The following is a 24,350-nucleotide window of genomic DNA, read 5'->3' as shown; positions in this document are numbered from 1 at the left end:
TTAATTTGTATTTTTTTAGATTAGTGAAGCCCATTTTTTAATGTTTTAATCATTTGCACTGACTCTAAGGATCGTTCATATCCTTAACTGAGTCCAGATCTACTTTTAATAGAGGTTTATAAAATGTCTATAGTTGCATTAATTGTGGTGTCACATGCAGTTGTAAAAAAATAATATAGAGAAATCACTACATGTATCCTTTCCCAGTTTTCCTCAATGGTAATATCCTGCAAAACTATAACACAATATCACAAACAGGATACTCACATTGACACAACCAAGATACAGGTTTTCCATCACCACAAGAATCCATTCTCTACTCCCTGATCCCTGGCAACCATGCAATCTGTTCTCTGTTTCTTTAATTTTGTCATTTCTAGAATTATACAATATGTAAGCTTTTGATACTGGCATTTCAATTCAGAATAATCTTCTGCAGATTCACTTAATATGTGTGTGTCAATAGTATGTTCCTTTTTGTTGCTGAGTAGTAGTCCATAGCTTTCTTTAAACATTTATAGTTGAATTTTAAAGATTATTTCACTAATAAATTTGCTTGATTGTGGGGACTGAAAGAGGGATAGAAAGTATGGTTGCTATTCAATAAGTCATTCAGTCATTCCACCAATATTCACTGATTGCAAACTAATAGGCCAAACATATCCTTTATGCACTTGGTTACAAAAAACGACGAAGACCCAAATAAGGTCAAAATTATTTAAGAGGCAGTTCTAAAACTGAAACCTAGGTCGGTCTAGATTTCAGGAAACAAGAAAACGAATAGCTCAGAAACGATTTTTTCATTAGTAACAATTTTCCAAAACGTAACAATTTTCCTAGATTAAATTACAACAGGCTAAAAATAGACATAGTTTTAAAAAAGCACTTTATGCAATGGACTGGGAGTTTACTAATCCACGCCTCAGATGCGATTTTAAGGCCCAAATCAAAAACCAAGTTGAACAGGAACATTTGAGAATGCAGACCAAGTCGCGTCAGAGTAGCTATCTCTTCGCATCTACTACAGAACCCAGCAGCATGCTTGGATTGGCAAGGCGTGGATTGATGTCCCTGAAAAACCATAGCCCTCGAACTTATTTCCTCTGGACCACTACCACCTCTCCGAAACGATCTGAAATTCTGATTTTAAACAAAACAAAAAGAGGCCGGTAGGGCACCATTAAAAAGTTTCTCTACAATACTGACAGTACGGAGATAGAAACGCAAACTAGAGACCAGAAAAGAAAAAAATTCCTGGTGCATTCAAAACTATTTCACTCAGTCGCCTGACTCTATTTGCCACTTATGGTGCAATATTAACTAAACCTAAGCACACAACACACAGAGAAGTGCCCCTTCTCATACCCGATGACTTCTGGCCTTGGGCTCTAGGTAAGCCGCTCACAAGGCTTTGGTACAAAGTTCAAAGGCTGAGCCTTGACGGTTGCGACGCGCGGAGACGCTCGGGACCCAGACGCGGGAAACGCAAGGAGAAAAGGAGACTTCTAGTTAGGTCAAGGTCCAACAAAACAAACATCCACACCCAGGAATTGAACTAGCTCCTAGGCAGAGGCTGCGGACGCGGGAGCTTGTGGAAGTGACGTCAGAACCGGCGGCCGGAGGAGGCGGGGCCGCAGAGGGAGGGCACCCTATTGGGGCCCGGGAGAGGGCGGGGGTGTGGCAGCGTCGGCTGCGAGGCGCTGGCCTGGGTGCTCGGGAGGGCGGGGTCTGGGTGCGCGACTCGCGGGGACTGGCTTCCTTCAGCGGCTGGAGGCGGTCACTTGTGCTAGGCTGAGGTCCTGAGGCGAGCGAGGGGCCATGCGGACAGCGAGGGAGTCCAGATCGCGCAGCCCGGCACTCTTCCCTCGAGCGGCAGCGACTCGGTGGCTGCTGGAGTAACCGCTGCCTTTGTTCCGAGCGCCTGTCCCAGTCTCTCACGCCGTTGCGCGCCGGCCGGCCCGCCCTTGGTCCCCGAAGCCTCATTCGGCTCGTGCCGCGCGGATGCGGCTGCCGGGCCTGAGTGTGGGCTTTGAGCGGGAGGAGGAGGAGCGGCGGCGCCTGGGCGGCATGCGATGGGGAACTGCTGCTGGACGCAGTGCTTCGGGCTCCTCCGCAAGGAAGCGGGGCGGCTGCATCGTGTAGGAGGCGGTGGAGGGTAAGCCCGCTGGGGGAAGGGCCGAGCTCCCACTGGCTCCTCCCATTCTGCCCCTTGCGGGGAACCCCCTTCACTGTCTCCGTTTCCTCCCTCCCCCTATGTCTTGAAGTAGGCCGGGAGCCCCTCAGCCCGGCGTCGAGCGGGCTGTCGTAGTGGAGGCCCTGGTCGAGAGGTGTCCCCCAGGGAAGAAGCTAGAGAAGGGGGCGGGTGTCGCTCTTGCCGCCTTCAGCAAGACTCCCTCCGGGCGCGATGTCACGCGGGGAAGGAGTGGTAGTAGGCGTCTTCTCTGGGAAGCTATGGGGTACTCTCTACGAATGGGCAGTAGAACAGGCTTCACAACAACCCGGACACACCCTACGTTGAGTTTGGGCTGGTGCCAAGGGTAATAGCTCTGTATTTGATCCTCCCTTTGGCTGTGACAGAGCCGCTGAGAATCTGGCTCCAGAAAGTTGATATCTCAGAGGGATTGTTAGTAGAAGTCATTTGGATGCTGTAGGTAGTAAAATAAGGTTCCAGACATTGAGTAACTCTTTGACATGTACAAAGACTTGCCGAATTGCTGGGTTCCCAATAGGCATTCGGATTCTTGGTACTGATAACAAGAGGAGCAGTGTGTGGCTTTTCCGTATTAATTCTTTCGGTTATTTCCAGAGGAATGCTACACCCTGATTGCTACCTATGAACTCTGGAATACTGAGGAAATCACAGTCCTTCTGAACCTCACGTCTCTTGATCAAAACTGGCATATGCATAGGTTTTTCTACTCACACCATCCATGGAATACTAGAATTTCATTATTCCATTTTTGTGTTTTTATTTCTTACGGTGTTGGAAAAAAATTAGAACAAACTCCTTTGAAGTTGGCTTTGTTGTTGTTAAATGTTTCCCAGAAATTCAAACTTAGAATAGAAAATATGAACCAAGACGCTTTATGTAAGGAATAAGACTTTTTGCACTTTATGGAACAGATTGCTAAATTTTCAGTCTCTGTCTCATTGAACCAACATTATTAGGTAATAGGGTGTTCTGAATACACGAACGGGAAGCCACATGATTTATAATTTGGATCTTTTGGCGATGGAGATCTTATTTATATATGATTCACTCATTGGTTCGTCAGGTGCATATTCTTTGTGTTCATTGCATCACCTCACTGATACATAGTAGCCAAGGTTGTGCACTAAGTAGTCTGAATGGAAAGGTTAGGATTTAAAGATTTTGTGCCTAGTTTAGTATCTTGGTTTCCCTGACTTAAGGGCTATTACTGTCAAAGGGGAACATGACAGCTGTTTTTATCATGTCAGACATAATCCTGTAATTTACTCCTAATTTTTGTGTGCAAGTGCACCAATATAGTTAAATATGCTTAACTAGGTTTGAGTAAGGACTGGAAGCCACAAAATCTCTGGCTTTGTTAATATTCTGTTTGTATTTGTGTTGTGGTGTGTTAAAGTCTAATTGTAGAAATAGGGTCTTATGATCTAATTGGGTAAGCAGAAATCATTTGTATTTGATTTTGGACTACACTGTGGTGTCTGGAGTTTTTGTTTTGATCTTTCATTATGATTTTACAAACTAATTATGTTTTCCTTAGAGTGTAGCATTAAAATTGTAGATTTTACTCCCCAAGCACCTAAGCTTGGCAGCATAGGGAAGGGGCTGGGGGAAATCAGTGAAATCAGTGTGTTAATTGTTGGTTGATATGCCATAAAAACATAATGGTTTGATCTGTTTTCCTCTGTTATGGGCAAAACTCCTTGAACAAGCAAGTCCTATTGAAGGAATGAACTTCTGTGGGTGTGGACACTGTCATCTAAAACCATATAATGGTGATATCAATACTTTTTCTATCAATCCATAAACGTAGATTTGGACAAGACAGTTCCCTTATTTGAATATACTGATAATTTATTGTTTTACATTAATTTTCACATTGTTTTAGAAGCTTCTAGTAAGCATGCAGAGACAAGTGGATGTAGCTAATTGTTATTTAGAGAATAAAGTTGCACTTTGCCTCTCGTTTTAGTTGCTTTTTTTTAATCCCCTGGTAATTCTGATTTTCTTTTTGGTATAGGTTTAGATAATTAACTAATAGTTCATCTGAAGATGAAAAATTTAGAGAGTGATCACAAAAACTTGATTTAATTTATATTTGTCACTGTAGTTGTCATAGGTAGGAAAAAACTGGGCTTTCTTAGACTGTTTTAAGCTGGACATCACAAGGATGCTTTATGACCTAGGGCCTTAGCCTCATAGATTCCCCAAGGGTATCTCAAAGTCCGATCATTCAGTATTCATTACCCAGTTTCAAAACCAGAATACCACTGATTTTGTTTATAAAATATTAGGGAATTCTAGTATTTTATATTCTAAGATAGCTGTCAACTAGTCAAAATATTAATATCAGCGTTAAGATATGTCATAAATATTGCTACTAATAAAATTATTTGGTGATTAAAGCAGAGGGAGTAAAATATCTTTAAGGAATAAAATTTAGACATCTTAATGAGTCACCCTTTTTCACTGTAGGAAGTTTTGCCCACCAACACATTCCAGAGGGCTCCACCTGCTGGTCAATTCTTGGGCAGTACTGGAAATCTTTTTTGTATGTACTTTTAGTGTTAGTTTCTTTCTCAAACTGAAGATCCAGTTATGTTTTGTTGTGTTATATTTTAATTACCATTTTTATCTTGCCATATATTTCCGCACAGTGGTTCCAGTTAAGATGTACAATAGGTTTTTTTTTAACTATTTTTTAAAGTGTATTTATTTATTTTGAGAGAGAGTGAGAGAGAGTGCATGCACAAGCAGGGGAGGGGCAGAGAGGCAGAGAGAGAGAATCCCAGGCAGGCTCTGCACTCTCACCATAGAGTCTGATGCAGGGCTAAGACTCATGAATCAAACCATGAGATTATGACCTGAGCTGAAATCAACAGTTAGATGTTTAACCCACTGAGCCACCCATGTGCTCCAAAATGTGCTGTGGTTTTATATAAAGGTATGATCATGTTTTGTATCCTTTATATTTAATATTTGTTGGCCTTTTGGCTTCAGCAACAAAGTTGCCTCAATTCAGGCAATAGTTTACAATGATCAGCTGTTTCCTTTCCTGGTAAAAAATATTTTAATAATAGCTGCCAACATCTGATTACTTCCTATGTGTGCAGGCTCTGTTCTAATAAATTTACATTATCTCATTTATTCCTTACCACAGTCTTGTGACAAAGGTAAGTACTATTACATACATTACAGATTGAGAACTGAAGTGTGGCAAGTTTATCTTACTCAAGATAGCTAAACTGGGATTTAGCCCAGGTCCCTATGAATTCAGAGCCTTTACTCTTAATCACTAGTAGCTCACGGATTTTTATTTTGTAGGTAATGTATGCATATATCTTAACAACTTGACTCTTTATTCTGTATGATAAACTGTTCTTGAAACTATGCACTTGACCTCTGCAACATCACTTTTATTTTCCTGCTTCTGTGCTGGCTGTTCTTACTCTGCCTGTTAAGTATGGGATTTTTCTCCTTGTTTTCCGTGCTTTATTTAGTTCTATTTACACATAAACCCACCCCTGAAGAAATTTCATCCATTCCTATGATTTCCCAACCACCAACACTTCCAAATCTCATGTCTTCTGAACAGACCTCTTTTCAAAGGTTCAGCACTGTATTTTCAGTTGCTAAGTGAACAGATACACTTGGATATGTGAAGTCTCCTCAAATCAACCTATCTAAAATATCTAATATTGCAGGAAATATCTAAAATAGTATAATTTCTTTCCCCCAAGGTTTCTTCTTTCACTGCTTTATGAATTAATTCCTTTAACAGCTGCATTCACAGTTTTCCAAGCCACAGACTAAACTTTACAGTCTTCTACCTCTGTCTCATCAGCTAAGTCAGTCTCTTCTTTATACATATTGAATCCATTTCCTTTGTTGGTACTTTGCCTTAAACTTTGTCTTTTTTATCGCCAGGTCACTGGCTTCTTGATGGTTCTCCCTGTTGTATGTATCTGTCATACTTCAGTCCATCTTCCCTTTTTGTCATTGGAGTTAGGCTTTCTAAAATTCATACTGGATCATGCTAAGCCCTTACTTAACCACTTCCTGTGTGTCCTATTTCCTACAGCTAAATTGCTCAGCCTTTTTCCCCTTCTCTGAGAGATGATGAGATGCATGGCAACAGCTCAAATGTGCAACATAACGTCTGCTCAAGATTATATGTAGTCTCTGCATTTGCGTAAAGAGTGTAATCTCAGTATTTGTTCTCTCACTCAGAAGATAATATCAGAATACAAATCAGTGAGAATAATATAAAAAGGAAAACAATAAATCTAATTTCAAAAAACAACTCATTCATAAGCCTTAATATCTTAACTTTTTTTGAAAAATGATAACCTTCCATTGAGAGTAGTATCAAATTTAAACTCCCAACAAGATAATTTTAATCTATTTTACCAGCCTAATTGTGTTTTCCAGTTATATTTTTCTTAAAATATGCATTAAAATTGTAGATTTTACTTCCTGCATGCATGACCTTGGCAGCATAGGCAGGGAAAACCAATGAAAGTATTCTCTGCCATTCTTCACTTGCCACATCCCCAAATTCCTAGATACTAGATGGACTATATGCATTGCTGTTTTCTTAAATTACAGTGTTCTCTCATCCTTGCCTTTGTGTGTGATATTTCTTCTTTTCCTGTTCTTGGTGAGCTTTTACTTATTCTTAAGTATTACTGTCTTTTTTTTTTTTAACGTTTATTTATTTTTGAGACAGAGACAGAGACAGAGCATGAACGGGGGAGGGGCAGAGAGAGAGGGAGACAGAATTGGAAGCAGGCTCCAGGCTCCGAGTCATCAGCCCAGAGCCTGACATGGGGCTCGAACTCACGGGCCGCGATATCGTGACCTGAGTCGAAGTCGGACGCTTAACCGACTGAGCCCCCCAGGTGCCCCAAGTATTGCTGTCTTTATGAAACCTGCCCAGCCCCCTGAGACAATGTTACCTCCCTGAGGAAATAATATTCTCTCTAGGCTTCAATCTGCTTTATAAGGTGAGCTTTTTCTGTAAAGGTCCAGGTAATAATATTTTAGGCTTTGCAGGCCATAGGTGCAGCTTTTTTGCCACTACTCAGCATTGCGGTTTTAGCACAAAAACATAGATAATATGTAAACAAATTGCATGTGACTGTATTCTAATAAAACTTCATTTTTCAGAAACAGGCACTGGGCCAGATTTGGCCCATTGACCATAGTTGTCTGACTTCTAGCATAAAAGGTGATATGGGTTGAGAGTTCCTCAAGGTCAAGGATATGCTTTATCTGTGTCTACTCTCAGTGTCTCATGTTTGTTGAATAAATAACCAGGGAGTATTACTTATGTACTTGTAAGATATAGAAAACAATGTTTTCTCTTATCCTTTTTCTTTTAGGTAATTGTCTAACTTTGGCAAAAACGTCACTCGTTCACAGAGTTGAACACATATCCTACCAGTTTTACATCGATTAATTTTAAAAAAAAGACCATAGAGAATACTAATGAGAATATTTTATCATAATACATGTCGCTAAAATAGTAATCAATAGTGTCATTGAGAGATTCAGTTTGGTTTTCTGCATGTTTGTCAGAAAAATATACAAGTATAGGACATTTCTTTCGAAATTTCAGGAGTTAGGAAGGAGAACGGTAGTAGACTTAAATGGATATGAATTTCCTGAATATTCTGTATTTTACCTTAAAGACTCCCCAGGGCTCTGAACCTTACTCTATTCTTTTTTAATATATTTTCTTCTTTAATGTACTTTTCCTTGGTGATGGCATGAAAACACATGGCTTTACCTATTACCTGCATACTAATGAGCCCAGTCATCTCAGTATTAGCTCTGAAATACGTAATTACCCACTGGGTATTTCCACTTGGATATGAAACATAACTTCAAATTCAGTTTGTAAAGCTGAGCTCATCTTTCTTCCCTTCTCACAGCCCTTTCCTCAATTTTCTATTTTTTATTTTTTAAACCCCCAATCATTTCTTTTACCTTGTGCCCTACCTCGTGAGTGGTAAACACTGTATCGTCACTTAAAGCCATGAATCTAAGAATCATATTAAACTCCTCCCTTTCAATCACCCTACAAATATGGGTTGTCATGTTCTGTAGATGATACCTTCTGAATTGCCCTTACATCTTTCCAACTAATACAGCCTCCCTGCCTTAGAACAGACCATTCTATCTTCTGGATATTTGTACCTCTACCCTCTCGCTGATACCTTTTTGAGCCTATGTCTCATTAATCTGAAAAACAAAGAGAAAGAAACACTAAACCTTACTTAGACTCCTACATCTCCGGCTAGCTACTACCCTATTTCCTGTTCTTTCCCTTTAACAACCTAAAGAATTATCCAGTCTTGGTATCTCAATTTCCTCACTTCTCACTCAGTCTTCAAGGCAAGCTAAATGTTCACTTTCCCTGCCACTGCTGCCTTTGTTGCCTCCTTCTGCCCCATAACATGAAAACAGCCATCATAATCCAGTGGGTATTAGTAATCTTTGCTGTACTTCACCTTTTAGCTGCATTTGATGCTGTTTGCTCCTCCTTTAACTCCTGTAATTTCATACCATATTTTCTATCTACCTCCCTGGGTAGTGGATTTAAATTGATCTATCTTCCCTATATCCTATGAATGTTCATTTTCTTGTTTATTCCTATGTTTCTGTATTTTGAGAGAGAGAGAGAGAGAGAGAGAACTAGTGGGAGACAAGGGCAGAGAGAGAGAGAGAGAGAGAATCTTAAGCAGGATCCATACTCAGTGTGGAGCCCAATGTGGGGCTCAATGCCACGACTGTGAGATTGTGACCTGAGCCGAAATCAAAAGTTGGACGCTTAACTGAGCCACCCAGGTGCCCCTGAATGTTCATTTTCTTCACCTTTGTCATTAAATGTTGGAGTCCTTAAAAATTGAATTAGATTCTTCTACTGTACCTTCCTTAAAGTCACTAACTTAGGAGCATCTATGACACTATTCCCCCATCATCTCACATTTCTTAGTCCGTCCCCCAAACCAGATTTTTTTGTATCTCCTAGTTTTTCAACCTACCTATTTCTTTCACCACTGCCACCTTAGTCCAAGCTTTCATCATTTCTTGCCTAGATTTTCAGTACCATGTGGTAAAACAACACTCTTCCTAATTCATCATTTTCTGACACTACTTTATTCCTTCATAGCACTTACCACTTCATGACTTTGTAAACTCTGTCTGTCTAGTATTCGTTCCCCTTTAACAGAGTATAAATTTCATGAACTCAGGGACTTTGATTTGTTTATTCCTGTACATCCAGTATACAAACAGTGCTTGCCCCATATTAGGCACCCAGTAAATATTTGTTAACTGAGTGGGTAGACTGCCAGCAGGTCTACCCACATCTATTCCTGATCCTTTTCAGTAGCTCCTATATTTTGGAGTCAAAGTAACAATAAACGCAAATCTGTGAATAAACACCGCTTAAAATTCTTCAGTGGCTTATCATACTTTTAGGATAAACATTGAGATCTTTAATGTAGATTTCAAGGCTTTGCATTATTGCTTCAAGGCTTTTGGGGGGAGGTGGTACTCATCTGTGTCATATACTTCGTTGCATCCATTTCTTCCCTTTTTACTTAGGTAGCTCCTACTCAGTCATCTTTTAGACGCCAGCTCGAGGATTCTCCCCAAAGAAGTCTTCCCAAACCACTTCCTACCCTCAGTGGATAAGTCTTCACACCATCATGGAATCATCATCCTTTTCTTCTGAGCACTTCTTCAGGTTTTTATTATACCTGAAATAGTGTGATTATTTGGTTAATACCTGTTTTCTGCTTTCAGCGTAAAGGAAGGAGTCCATGTCTGTTTTTGCTGACCATTGACTGTTTAGCTCCAAGTTCTATGCCTTGGATAGAAGGTATACAGGCATTAAATACCTGTTGACAGAATTAATGAGTATGTTTCTTAAATATATCTTGCTCTTTCATTCCCCCTTGCCTTTGGTAACTGCTACTCTCTGAAATGCTCTTTTTCACTACTTGGGGCCTGGCTGATCCCTCCTCCAGCTGATTTTTGATGCCCCTCATCTGAACATATCCCTCTCAAAGCATGGCAGTTGTTAATTTACCTGTGCATCTACCCTGTTAGACCCTAAACCTCTTGGGTACATGGGTAAGTTTTTATTCACTTTTGTGTTTTAACTACAAAGCTATGTCTATCATTCAGTAACCCAGGGAGGTTCAATTATAATTAGAAAATTCAATATCATAGATACATAAGTAGCAACAGTTACTGAAGAAGAAGGTGGTCAGCAATTTCACATGCTGTATACAGATTGCAGAGGATGAATGAGAAAGAACCAAAAAACCAATAATGCTCCTTCTAGTTATTAGTTTCCTCAGGCCCCTCTTAAAGGGCAGTGACCCTCATATAATGCATCTTTTGTTACCACAATGCTATGAAGCTAGAAATCAACCACAAGAAAAAAATCTGGAAAGACCACAAATGCATACAGGTGAAATAACATGCTACTAAACAGTGAATGAGTGAAGCAATAAAATTTATAACATGCTACTAAATAACATGCTACTAAATAACATGCTACTAAATAACATGCTACTAAATAACATGCTACTAAACAGTGAATGAGTGAAGCAAATTTATTTATAAAATAAATTTTATATAAAATATAAAATATATTTTTATTTTATATTTATTTTTATATATTTTTATATAAGAGAGAGCTTGTGCAGGGGAGAGAGAGAATCCCAAGCAAGCTCCACACTCAATGTGGAGCCCAACGTGGGTCTTGATCCCACAATCCTGGGATCATGACCTGAACCAAAATCCAGAGTTGGACGATCAATTCACTGAGCCACCCAGGCACCCCAACAAAAGTGGTTCTAAGAAGGAAAGTTATAGCAATAGAGGCTCACCTCAAGAAGCAAGAAAAATCTCAACCTTACACTTAAAGGAATTAGAAAAAGAACAATACACAATACACAAAGCCAGCACAAGGAAAGAAATAAAGATTCGAGAGGAAATAAATGATATGGACACTAAACAAAACAATAGAACAGATCAGTGAAACCAGGAGCTGTTTGAAAAGAATCAACAAAATTGATAGACCTCTAGCAAGACTCATGAAGAAAAAAAGAGAAAGGACTCAAAATCACAAATGAGAGAGGATATAACACCTAACAAACACCACAGAAATACTATTGTAAGAGACTATTGTGAAAAATTATATGCCAACAAATTGGACAATTAGAAGAAATAGATAATTTCTAGAAACGTATAACCTATCAAAACTGAAGCGGGAAGAAATAGAAAATTTGAACAGACTGATTACCAGTAAAGAAATTAATCAGTGATTAAAAACAAAAAACCTCCCAACAAACAAAAGCCCAGGACGAGATGGCTTCACACGGGAATTCTACCTTTTTTTTTTAATGTTTATTTTTGATAGAGAGGCAGAGAATCCCAAGCAGTTTTCACACTCTCAGTGCAGAGCCCAACTCAGGGCTGGATCTCACAAACCTGAACCAAAATCAAGAGTCAAATACTTAACCCACTGAGCCACCCAGGCACCCCCTACCAAACATTTAAAGAAGAGTTAATCCCTGTTCTCCCAACTAGTTCAAAATATAGAAGAGGAAGGAAAACTTCCAGATTCATTCTATGAGGACAACATTAACCTGATAGTAAAACCAGATAAAGACACCACTAAAAAAAAGAGAACTATGGGCCAATTTCCTTGATGATCATAGACACAAAGCCCTTTAAAAAATGCTAGAAAACTGAATTCAACAATAAATTTTAAAAAATTATTCACCATGATTAAGTGGGATTTATTCATGGGTTACAAGGGTGGTTCAGCATTCACAAATCAATGTGATATATCACATCAATAAGAGAAAGGATAAAAACTGTGTGGTCTTTTCAATAGAAGCAGAAATGCATTTGACAAAGTCCAACATATTCATGATAAAAACCCTTATCAAAGTAGATTTAGAAGGAATATACCTCATAAAGGCCTTATATGAAAAATCCACAGCGAACATCATACTCAATGGGGAAAAACTGAGAGCTTTTCCCCCTAATACCGAGAACAAAACAAGGATGTCCGCTCTCACCATTTTTGTTCAACATAGTACTGGAAGTCCTAGCCACAGCAATCAGAAAACAAAAAGAAATAAAAGGCATCCAAATTCGTAAGGAAAAAGCAAAACTTTCACTATTTGCAGATGACATGACACTGTATATAGAAAACTCTAAAAGACTCCACCAAAAAAAAAAAAAAAAAAATACTAGGACTAATAAATGAATTCAGTAAAGTGTTAGGATATGAAATCAATATACAGAAATTGATTTCATTTCTATATACTAATGAAGCAGTAGAAAGAGAAATTAAAGAAACAATCCCATTTACAATTGCACCAAAAATAATAAAATACCTAGTAATAAACTTAACCAAAGAGGTGAAAGACCTACACTCTGAAAACTACAAAACATTTATGAAAGAAATTCAAGAAGACTTTAAAAAATGGAAAGACATTTCATGTTTATGGATTAGAAGAACAAATATTGTTAACAATTATTGTTGAAATGTCTATTGTTAAAATGTCAGAAGCAATGTGCACATTTCATGCAATTCCTATCAAAATACCAACAGCATTTTTCATAGAACTAGAAGAAACCATCCTAAAATTTGTATGGAACCACAAAAGACCCCAAATAGCCAAAACAATCTTGAAAAAGAAAAGCAAAACTGTATCACAATTCCAGGCTTCAGGTTACAAAGCTGTAGTAATCAAAACAGTATGGTACTAACACAAAAATAGACACATAGATCATTGGAACAGAATAGAAAACCCAGATATGAACCCACAAGTATATGGTTAGTTAATCTTCAACAAAGCAGCAAAGAATATCTGAAGGGAAAAAGACAATCTCTTCAACAAATGGTATTGGGAAAACTGGACCACTTTCTTGCACCATACACAAAAGATAAATTCAAAATGGATTAAAGACCTAAATGTGAAACCTGAAGTCAAAAATCCTAGTAGAGATCACAGTAATTTCTCCGGCATCTGCCATTGCAACTTCTTTCTAGGTATGTCTCCAAAAGCAAGGAAAATAAAAACAAAAATAAACCATTGGGACTACATAAAAATAAAAGGCTTCTGCACAACAAAGGAAACAATCATCAAAACTAAATGGCAACCTACAAAATGGGAGAAGATATTTACAACTGATATATCCAAAAAAAGTCTATATCCAAAATATATGAGGAACTTATAAGACTCAACACCGAAAAATATAATCCAGTTAAAAATGGGCAGAAGACATGAACAGGCATTTTGCCAAAGAAAACATCCAGATGGCCAACAGACAACATGAAATGATGCTCTTCATCACTCATCATGAGGGAAATGCAAATCAAAACTACGATGAGATATCACCTCACACCTGTTAGAATGGCTAAAATCAACAACACAAGAAACAACAGGTGTTGGTGAGAATATAGAGAAAAGGAACACTTGTGCACTGCTGGTGGGAATGCAAACTGGTGCAGCCACTATGGAAAGCAGTTTGGAGGTTCCTCAAAAAGTTAAAAAATAGAACTGCCCTACAATCCAGTAATCACACTACTAGGTATCTACTCAAAAAATACAAAAACACTAATTCAAAGGGATACATGGATCCCTATTTTCATTTACAATAGCCAAATCGTGGAAGCAACCCACTGTCCATTGATAGATGAATGGACATCTATCCATTCATCTATATGCAATATTATTCAACTATATGAAGGAATGAAATATTTCTATTTGCAAAAACATGTATGGAGTTAGTATAATGTGAAGTGCAACAAGTCAGTCAGAAAGACAAATAGGATTTCACTCATATGTGGAATTTAGGAAACAAATGAGCACACACACAAAAAAAAGAAAAGATAAAGCAAGAAGCATCTAGACTCCACTACAGAGAACGAGCTTGTGGTTACAAGAGGGAAGGTGGATGAGGGGGATGGGTGAAATAGGTGATGGGGATTCAGGAGTGTACTTGTCCTGATGAGCACTAGGTGATGTATGGAACTGTTGAGTCATTATATGGTACACCCGAAACTAATATAACACTGTATGTTAACTATATTGGAATGAAAAATTTTTTAAGGCAATGACTCTTTTTAACCCATGTTTAGCAGAAAGAGTTGTCTTTCTCTTTGAGAAATAAATTTTCTACACATTCATTTTTCCTAAATTTGCCTTCATTCAGGAGGGGCTTATTAAACAATAAGTGTTATTATTATTTGTTATTATCATCTATGTTGATGCTGTCCCAACCTGGAAAATCTACTGATGGATCATGCTTTGAGATTTGAATTATTAAACTTCCATTGAAATACTTGATAATAATTGAAAAATGATGTGTCTATCATCTTGATTGTAACAGCTTTTGTGGGGCATCTGATTTGTAACCTTTCCAGTCTTTTGTTCATTAAAAAAAAGTCTTGGGAAGCTTTTAATTTTTAATAGACTTTGTAACAATTTACCATGGTTCTTCATTATTTATAATGTCAAACAGAAGATCTAGGGAAAGACTTTCCTATTTTACTTTAACAGATGTTAGACATCAGGATATGAAGAAAAGGAACAGTACAAATGTAGGATTTATGAAAAATTTTCAGTTATCTTTTACTTAAGTCACTTTGGTGAAAAGGGTATCTGCTATGCAAAATAACATGCAGAAGCATAAAAAACTGCATTTTCAGCCTATTCTTGATGAGCCAATTTTATCCTTAATAAAAAATTATCTTGATATCTGCCTTGACAAAATTGATAAATATGCAAGAATATATATATGCAAGAATTTTCACTTGTGTAACATTACTTTTAAACTCTTCCAAAAATTTTTACTTCACCTTCATTTAGAGTACGATAGCCTATTTTTTCTACTTCTTTAATATCATTTATATGTTTGAGTCCACTTTCACATCTTCAGCGGTAGTAGAATGGACATACAGAAACTTTACTTTGTTTAGAGACATAGGGACATAAGGCTTATGTATAAATGAATGTCCTTGGATGACTTTGGGGAGCTCTAGACTGTTAACAAAGGGAAAATAGACTTCTGTTTTCTTTCACTCATTGTTTTTGGAGACTCTTTGTTTCAGCAGCTCAGCTTTCACCATAATACACTTGAATATATATGCTCTTGAATAGAATAGTGGAATTGTTGCCTACATTATTTCTAATCTCCCCTTTCCCTCCAGGGCATATGGCTGAATTCATGAAATTAAGTGCACACATGATATGACTTTAACCATTTTCTTTACAGCTCAGCTTTGTATTATGTGATACTGGTGTATTCCTATAGGTTTCTTTCAGCTTCTCACATCACTTAGTTTATTATCCTTGTCACCTCTGGCATTTAAGTCTTAGGACTTGGATTGGCCACATTTATTTTTCTCCCCTTGTACACTTCATTCTTGACTCCTGTTTCTTTGCTATTACAACCCCATTGGGATTCTCGGACTCTCCTCCCCATCATATCATTTTCCAGTTTTATTTTCTAAATACCTCTTTAACCTATCCATTTCACTCACTGACTCCACTTTAGTACAATCTGTCATCATTTCTTACCTAGATCCAACTTTAATTGCAAACATTATTCATGCATGCACTTATTCTCTATGCATTTATCTCCACTCATTTCTCTAGTAATCACATGGTTCCTGGAACTTGCAGGAGCAACTTCTTATATGGGTCTAAGTTTACTCCTCCCACTTGAAAGAAAGAGTGATGTTTTTATTCCCCTGTTGTCACTCTGAATACAGTAAACATTGATTGATTAAGTCTTTGCTTTAGGGTATTGATTCTTACCTGGAATATTTATTCAAAATATCCATTTTCGTACATGTGGCTCTCGTTCATTCATTCAGGCTCCTGTGTAGTGGTGTGTCATTGTATCAGTAGGCTATAATTAATTTATCCATTCTCCTGTTGGTGAGCATTTAGATTATTTTGAGGTTTTTATGGTATTACAAACTACTTCAGTTAACATTCTTACAAATAACTCTTTGTACATGTGTATAAGAGATTCTTTAAGTACATATACCTAGGAATGGAATGGGTGATATAGGTCATGCACATCTTCAGATTTATTACAGAATGTCAGACTTTTCAAAGCAATTTTACCAGGTTATACTTGTACCAACAGTAGATTTTCATTGTTCCACTTCCTAACATTTGGTATTGTCAGATATTTTTCCCAATTTATTAATGTGAAATGCTGTCTAATATTTATACTAAGACTTTATTGTATTCCTGTATTCCAGAAACAAACAGATAATGCATGTTTTAAAAATTACTTTCTGGAGCACCTGGATGACTCAGTTGGTTAAGTGTCTGACTCTTGGTTTCAGCTTAGGCCATGATCTCATGGTTCATGAGATCAAGCCTCATGTCAGGCTCTTTGCTGACAGTGCAGTCTGCTTGGGATTCTCTCTCTCCCTCTCTTTCTGCCCCTCCCCCACTCATTCTCTCTCTCTCTCTCTCTCTCTCTCTCTCTCTCTCAAAATAAACAAATACACATTTTTTAAAAATTTTTCCATGTTAGCAATGAAAAGTATAAGAAATTAGAAATAAATCAATAATAGATGTGTAAGAACAAAACATTTAAAAACAAAAGTCTGAAATAAATGAAGGATAGTGCCATGTTTATGGATAAAAAGATATGAATTGAATGCAGTTCCACCAGTTGCACTGAACTTCACAAGCTGTTCCAATAATTTTTATGAAAGCACAAGAAACCAAATCTGGCCTACAAATTTTGAGGAAGCTGACTTGCCTTATGTTCTAATAATCAAAACCCTGCTATACTGGTATAAGGCTAGACAAATAGATGAGTAGAACAGAATATAATATCCAGCTCTGTAAATCAGAGACAGAGCTCAGTAATCTCCACTTTTTTTAAAAAAAATTTTTAACGTTTATTTATTTTTTTGAGACAGAGAGAGACAGAGCATGAACAGGGGAGGGTCAGAGAGAGAGGGAGACACAGAATCTGAAACAGGCTTCAGGCTCTGAGCTGTCAGCACAGAGCCTGACGCGGGGCACGAACTCACGGACCGTGAGGTCATGACCTGAGCCGAAGTCGGATGCTCAACCGACTGACCCACCCAGGTGCCCCAATAATCTCCACTTTTTAACAAGGTGATTGTTACATGCCAAAGTAGAGAATGACAGATTTACTAAAACAGAGCTGTTAGCATTAAATATGTATTATTAGAGATGTTTTTATGTATTGCGTCTAGATCATAGACACATACTTTTTTCTCTTTCTTATTTCAGTTATCAGAGGTGTACATCAGTTTCCTGTCAGTAATAATAACTTATTAATTGATTGTTGCCCTAGGGTGGGGAATGGATGCCTTCCTAGATTTACTGTTGCCATTTTTGCATGTTGGTTTCTCTGATAACCTCCAACGTTCACTACTTTGAGAATCTCTGGTCTTACGAGCTTGGGAGTTTTCTCTTAGAGTTTTGTTATCATTATCAATGAAATGAATTTGAGATTCAAAACTTTAGTCAAATGTTACAAATATGAAAGCAGAGAATATGGTTTTTAGCTTCTTGTTTTTATTTTTAAGCAGTTATGTTTGCATAATGAAAAATCTTAAATTGTTCTGATTTACTTAAAAAATTTTTAGTGAAATTTAGGGAACTTTGTACATGACCCACTTATATACTAACAATAGGTCTATAAAAGTAGGATGGCTCTTCTTTATTTTTAGATTCTTAAGAAGTTAATGAAAGTGACCACATTTTCTTTTCATTTTAAATGTCAGATTTAAATGTCTTTTAATTTTAAATAACCCCTAATATTTAGTGAACTTTTTATGAATAATAAAACAAATGCTTTATGAATAATACAAACATTTGTTTCTTCTAAAAGTGTACTAAAAGCCTATATTGCAAAGCAGCATTACATATAAAATCAGCATACTTTTAGATTCTAAGCCATACACAGAGTATTGGAATATGCACATCAGTGTTTTCAACTGCAGAACTGTAATCAGTTTAACTTGGAAGGAAGAGGAATTGAGGAAGATCTAAAAGATATTTATCTATGTTTGATCATGAATATATGTTGAAAGAGCTTAGTTATTGGAGTTAGATCATTTTATTTTGTTGTTGTTGTTTGGTATTCAGTCTTCAAAATCCAGTGTCTATTTGAAATATTCAGACTGAGTTCTCACTTCAGACTAGCCACATGTTAAGTGCTTGACAGCCACACATAGGCTAGTGGCTATCATGTTGAACAGTGCCTGTCTCTAAGATTACAGTACTTCATAGGATTATTGTGGAAAGGAAATGTATATAAAAATACATATAAAAACTAAGTTCATAAAAAAACAACAACAAAGTCCATACATGCATAATAATACCTGGCCCATTATAGACAATAAATGTCTCTCTTTGCTCTCCATTACGGTAATAGCTTGTTATACCTTGTTTTTTTGTAACATTATGCATACTAGGAATTTTCAAGTCAATATTTTTTTTTTCAAATCGAAGAAAGCAAAACGTTATTTCTTTAAGCCAAGTGATAGTAATCAAGAGCCAGGCCTTTGTGGGACGTTTGGGCGGCTCAGTTGGTTAAGCATCCAACTCTTGATTTTGGCTCAGGTCACGATATCATAGTCCATGAGTTCAAGCCTCACATCAGGCTCTGCACCATCAGTGTGGAGCCTGCTTGGGATTCTGTCTCCTCTCTGTGCCCCTCCCCCGCTTGCTCTCTGTATCTTTCTCAAAAATAAATAAAAATAAACTTAAAAAAAAAGAGCCAGGCCTTTGCAATAGACATTGCTACTTTCAATCATTTTGTTTCTTATTTTTCTTTCTAAGACTTAACTTTCATCTAAGGTTGTTGGAAATGTAGTTTAATTGGTTGGTATCAAATTTCTGGTTTTAGACTGATCCTGTTTCTTTGTATCTCATTTTCCACTGTTCTTTTTTAATGGTGCCTCTTATATACAACTAGAACTTCATTCTTGAAGAAAATATTCTCAACTAGGACCTGTGTACTGTAATGAAATATTCCTGCACAGGACTTGGGAGACCTGAAGATGACAAGTCCTGTGATTTTTCTGTGGCTAGTTTTGTTTTTCCATTAACACATAGTAATTTTTTTTAACGTTTATTTTGAGTGAGAGAGACGTGGGAGGGGCAGAGAGGAGAGAGAGAGGGAGAGACAGAGAATTCCAACCAGGCTCCGCACCGTCAGTGCAGAGCCCAAAGTGGGGCTCCAACTCACTGTGAGATCACGACCTGAGCTAAAACCAACAGCAAGACACTTAGCTGACTGAGCCATCCAGGAGCCCCTAACACCTAGTAATTTTGTTTGAACAGTCACATCAGTGATTTCCCTTTGTCCCAGGCTCTTGCCCTCAGCTTTATTGGGTCAAATATAGAAAAACAGAAGGCGTATTTGGTAATTAAAAATGTAAAATATAACTGTCCAGAAAATGTATAGTACTTGTAGCTTCAGTTAAGCACATTCTTTCACTACGAGTAAATAATAGGGTGGAGGTTCTTAGCATAAATTCAGAAAAAGTTATACAATTCAAATAACCCATCACCATGGAGCACTACCTACCACTGGGTCCAGATAGCTCAGTTCCTTGAACCAGGGACTGTTCTGCAGATGGGCTTTGGATGAACTCTGCCAACATTTACTTCCCTGTTTTCTGCCCTTCCATTTCCTCCACTTTAACACATTCTTCTTTTAGATATTAACTACTTCTCTTTCCTTTACCCAGGAGCTATTCTTTTTCTTTAAGGTAATTTAGCTTGTCAAGGTAACAGTACATTGTGTGTTGCTTTTATAGTTTTAATTTTTGTTTTCTGTATTTCCAACTTTTTGAGAAATAGCTCATTCTTCCTTTTTCCCCAAGAATAAGCTATACTTCTATTTCTCCACAGTGATTGGTAGTAAACTCCTTAAACACAATAGGCATGTGTATGTATTAGTAATAGCATGAAGCATATATATGGGAGGAAAAAATCACTGGCATTGTATCTTTGTTCACAGCAAACCTTCCTTAGGATAGGAAAAGAAAACAAAGATTAATTTCCTGGGTTTGAAGCCAGGAAGAAAAGAATGGTGTTCTTAGTGATCTGGAATTGAGAAGTAGGCCCAGGGTTAATTACAGAAAAAGTATAAGGGGTTTGGGGACTGGTATTTATCTTAATGTGCTAGACTTGGAATTTGAATAGAGAATTCTCATCCAGACTCTTAACTATGTATGGATGTTAAGCGTAAGGCATCTAAAAACACCAGTCACCCCTTTTCTAGGTTGTTTTGAAACTTTATAATGAATTAGGCTGACAATACCTGAACCTACAGATCATCTTAGCATCAGTAAAAGTGAGGCAGACAAAAATAAAGTTCCTCATAATTTAGTTCAACAGCAAGTGCCATATTTGAAGAGTTCTTGCCTTAAAAAATTGCACTCAATTTAAATCAAATTATCAGTACACAGGAAATACAGAGGATAGAGGAAGCAAGCAGCACCAAGAGAAGAACAATCAGCCAAACCTAGAAATTGAGAAATTCTACAGGACAGATGACACAATTTGTCCAATACATGAGTTGCATGGGAAGAGGTGATGGTACAGCAAGGAGGGCTGTTACAGACTAAAAGAGGACTACAGAGGAAGTAGGGGGGTTGCAAGTTGGGGTGCGCCTGGATGACTCAGTTGGTTAGTGTCCAACTCTTGATTTCTGCTCAGGTCATGATCTCACAGCTCATGAGCCTGAACCCAGGCCGGGCTCCCGCACTGACACTACACAGCCTGCTTGGGAAAATGGTAACTTTTTTAAGTAGGGTAATGGGTACAAGGAGGTGTATATGTTCTCCTCCCTACTTTTGTGCATATTTGAAAATTGTCATGATAAAAGCTAAAAAAAAAAAAAAAGTGTGGGGGGGATGCCAAAGACAGAAATCTTTTTTTGTAAATTCTTAACTGTTGAGAATAAACTCCAGAACCCTTCCCATGGCCTACAAAGGCCTGTGGTCTGACCCTGGCTGTTTCTCAGACCTCATATCTTTTTCTCCCCATTCCAGCCATTCATTCAGGTCCCCCACTTACGTAGAATGTGCAAAGAACAATTTGCCTCAGAGCTTGTTTGTATTTGTCTTTCTTCTGCTTAGAATTCTTTTCCTCCAGTTATCTAGCTGGCTGGCTTTCTTGGGGGATCTTTGTTCCAATTTTGCTTTAACCGAAAGTCCTACCCCGACCACCCTACATAAAATAACCTCCCTCTCCTGGTCACTATCTTTGCTTACTCTGAAGTATTTACTTTTTCTTAGCATTTCCCACCATTTGCTTATTGTCATTCATTCCCAAGAATGTTAGCTGCAAGGTGGTAGGGTCTTTATCAGTTTTATTGACAGTTGTATTGCCAGCACTTTAGAACCATGCCAAGCACTTAGTTACATACTCAATAAATATTTATGAAACAAAAATATAAACACTTGAGGTCACATTTAATAAAACAGGTATGATTTTCCTCTCTGCAATTGTTCTACTTACCTTTCACTTGTGTTATCATCTTTTTTTTTTTTTTTTAATGTTTATTTATTTAGTTTGGGAGAGAGACTTAGAGCATGAGCAGGGGAGGGGCAGAGGGAGGGAGACACAGAATCTGAAGCAGGCTCCAGGCTCCGAGCTGTCAGCACAGAGCCCAACGCCAGGCTTCAACTCATGAACAGCAAGATCATGACCTGAGCTGAACTCGGAGGCTTAACCGACTGAGCCACCCAGACCCCCTCACTTGTATTATCATCTTTACCTAGAAGAAGGTAGTAGAGGATTGTGAAGAACCTCACTCCTTATTCTAACACAACACTTCAAGGGGCGCCTGGGCGGCTCAGTCGGTTAAGCATCTGACTTTGGCTCGGGTCATGATCTCACAGTTTGTGGGTTCGAGCCCTGGGACAGGTTCTGTGCTGACAGCTCAGAGCCTGGAGCCTGCTTCAGATTCCATGTCTCCCTCTCTCTCTGTCCCTTCCCCGCTTGCACTCTGTCTCTCTCTCTCTCTCTCTCTCTCTCTCTCTCCAAAATGAATAAACATTAAAATATTTTAAATAAATAAATAAAATAACACTTCAAGGTAGAAAATCAGGGCACTTTATTACAGGAAACCCTGAAAAAGTTATATTCCAGATGTATTAGACTTTTAGGCATCCAATACTATGTAAAGATTTTAATGTAAATTTCTTTCATGTACCACTTAAGTAATGGAGAACTCTCTCAAATCTGAGATGCTACTTTCAAGCAGTCGGCTTTCTAATTACTTTAAAATGTGTATTACAATATTTCTCGACTTCTTTTTGGATAAATCCCAGTATAAAACTCTTCTAATAAAAAATGTTACCCATGAGTTTGCCAAATTGAGTATTTAATCTATTAGTATAATCTTGGCATTTATGATAGTAGGAATCAATATATGTCTTTTGTGAATAAAAACATTTAAGTTTTCTTTTTAAAAACAGATTAGATTGAGACCTTTAATCTAAGTTTTCTTTTTAAAAACAGATTAGATTGAGACCTTTAATCTAATTTAAGTTTTCTTTTTAAAAACAGATTGGATTGAAGGTGTCAATCTAATCTGTTTTTAAAAAGAAAACTTAAATGTTTTTTTCACTTGTTTTGCTTTTCTTTATACCTTTCATCTTAATTGTTGTGTTTTATTTTGGTTTTAGGGTGTTTTTTTTCTATTAAGTTGCTCTTTTGCCATTCTATCATATAGACTTATGTTTATTTATTAGTCAGGACTTTGACTGTGGGGACAGAAATCCAGATCAAACTATCTTAGGCAAAGGGTAGAATTTCTTATAAGGATACTAGATTCTATCAAGTACTAGCAAAACCATGGGCAGAGCAGGGATGCCCCTGATCCTTAGGGATGACTTCAACACTGTCAGAACATTCTTTTGATTGGTTTCATTCCTTTTTGAAGATTTTCAGAAGCATAACTCCTAGCATCTCCCTAGAGCTCTCAGGAAGATATTATATCTCTCTGCTAAGTTTCCATATGACCCTGAACCAATCACATGAGTCTGGGGTTTGACTATGGTCTAGTTTGGTCAGAAAATCAGGGAGTTAGAGTCATGCAAAAGCACGATCATCCTCACTAAAGTTAAATGTGGACAGAAAGCACAGAAAAGTGAGACATTTACAACAGTCAGCACCTTGGGCTTCTCCTAAAGTTAGGGGTGTATCTGTATATAATTGGAATAAAACACAGTGTTCTGCTATCTAATACAAGCATAGTACAATTATTTCCCTTGGTTTGGACAGTATACCACTTAGCTTTAGGTTTTGCTTCAGCAATGAAGTCACATTGATAGTCTATAATGAGATACTTAGTATTCTGAACTTTACTTTATTATTCAGTTACACCATCGCAGTAAGCCTGGAAGGAGAAGTAGATTAATCAGATATAGATTCTTCACTCAGGGAAGAGAGTGATGGTTGCAGGGAGAGAGCATACAGTACTTGAAGTACATATCCTAATACCAGAACACAGCGCTATTCAAAGGCTCAACTCATTTCTGTTTTTGTTTGAGAAATGGGGAAAATAGAAGAATGGGGACACTACATGCTTAGAGAATTAAGGGTATTTTGTTTGTTCTGGGTATGTTCCATAAATTATTAGATCTGTAAAATGACAATTCCAAGTCCTCTGTTTTCTATTAATTATCTCTTAATGGGCAATAAAACTGCTTTGCATCTGTTAGCAAATAAAGATTGTACTAAGAAAAATGGGACCTATGATTTCACGGTTTTTTATTCTTTATAATAGTAAAAATTTTATCATGATAATATAGCATTCATTCCCTTTCACTAAACCTGTCTCCCTTTCACACATACATAAACGCATAGTACTCACAAAGCATTCTGACCTATCCTAACCCCAGGATTCTTCTCATCTTTTAAAGGATCCTTTCTGTCCAAGGATCCATTAAAAACCCTCAGTGTGACTTTTGGTCTCTGTGGGGGCATGAAGTCCACTCCATTAATTTAAGCAGCTATAACATGAACCACATTATAAGTGAAAGTCTTATAATCTCCTGGCACTTCCAGTAGTA

The 24,350-nt window shown here is 37.6% G+C and overlaps 1 protein-coding gene across 2 annotated transcripts in view; it reads left to right on the top strand.

Annotated features, from left to right (window-relative positions):
- Nucleotides 1-2,015: 2,015 nt before the first annotated feature.
- AP1AR (adaptor related protein complex 1 associated regulatory protein) overlaps nt 2,016-24,350 on the top strand; it is a 39,884-nt gene continuing 17,549 nt past the window's right edge. For both annotated transcript variants that reach the window (XM_025922012.2, XM_025922011.2), the window contains exon 1: nt 2,016-2,155. In XM_025922012.2, coding sequence (XP_025777797.1) covers nt 2,073-2,155 — 83 coding nt within the window. In that variant the 5' untranslated portion in view covers nt 2,016-2,072. The remainder of the gene's footprint in view (nt 2,156-24,350) is intronic.

This window comes from Puma concolor, chromosome B1 (genome assembly GCF_028749965.1).
Source record: "Puma concolor isolate L17-30 chromosome B1, mPumCon1.1.hap2, whole genome shotgun sequence".
Classification (NCBI taxonomy): Eukaryota; Metazoa; Chordata; class Mammalia; order Carnivora; family Felidae; genus Puma; species Puma concolor.
Note: the sequence above shows the minus strand (reverse complement) of the source record. Positions and strands in the feature narration are given on the sequence as shown.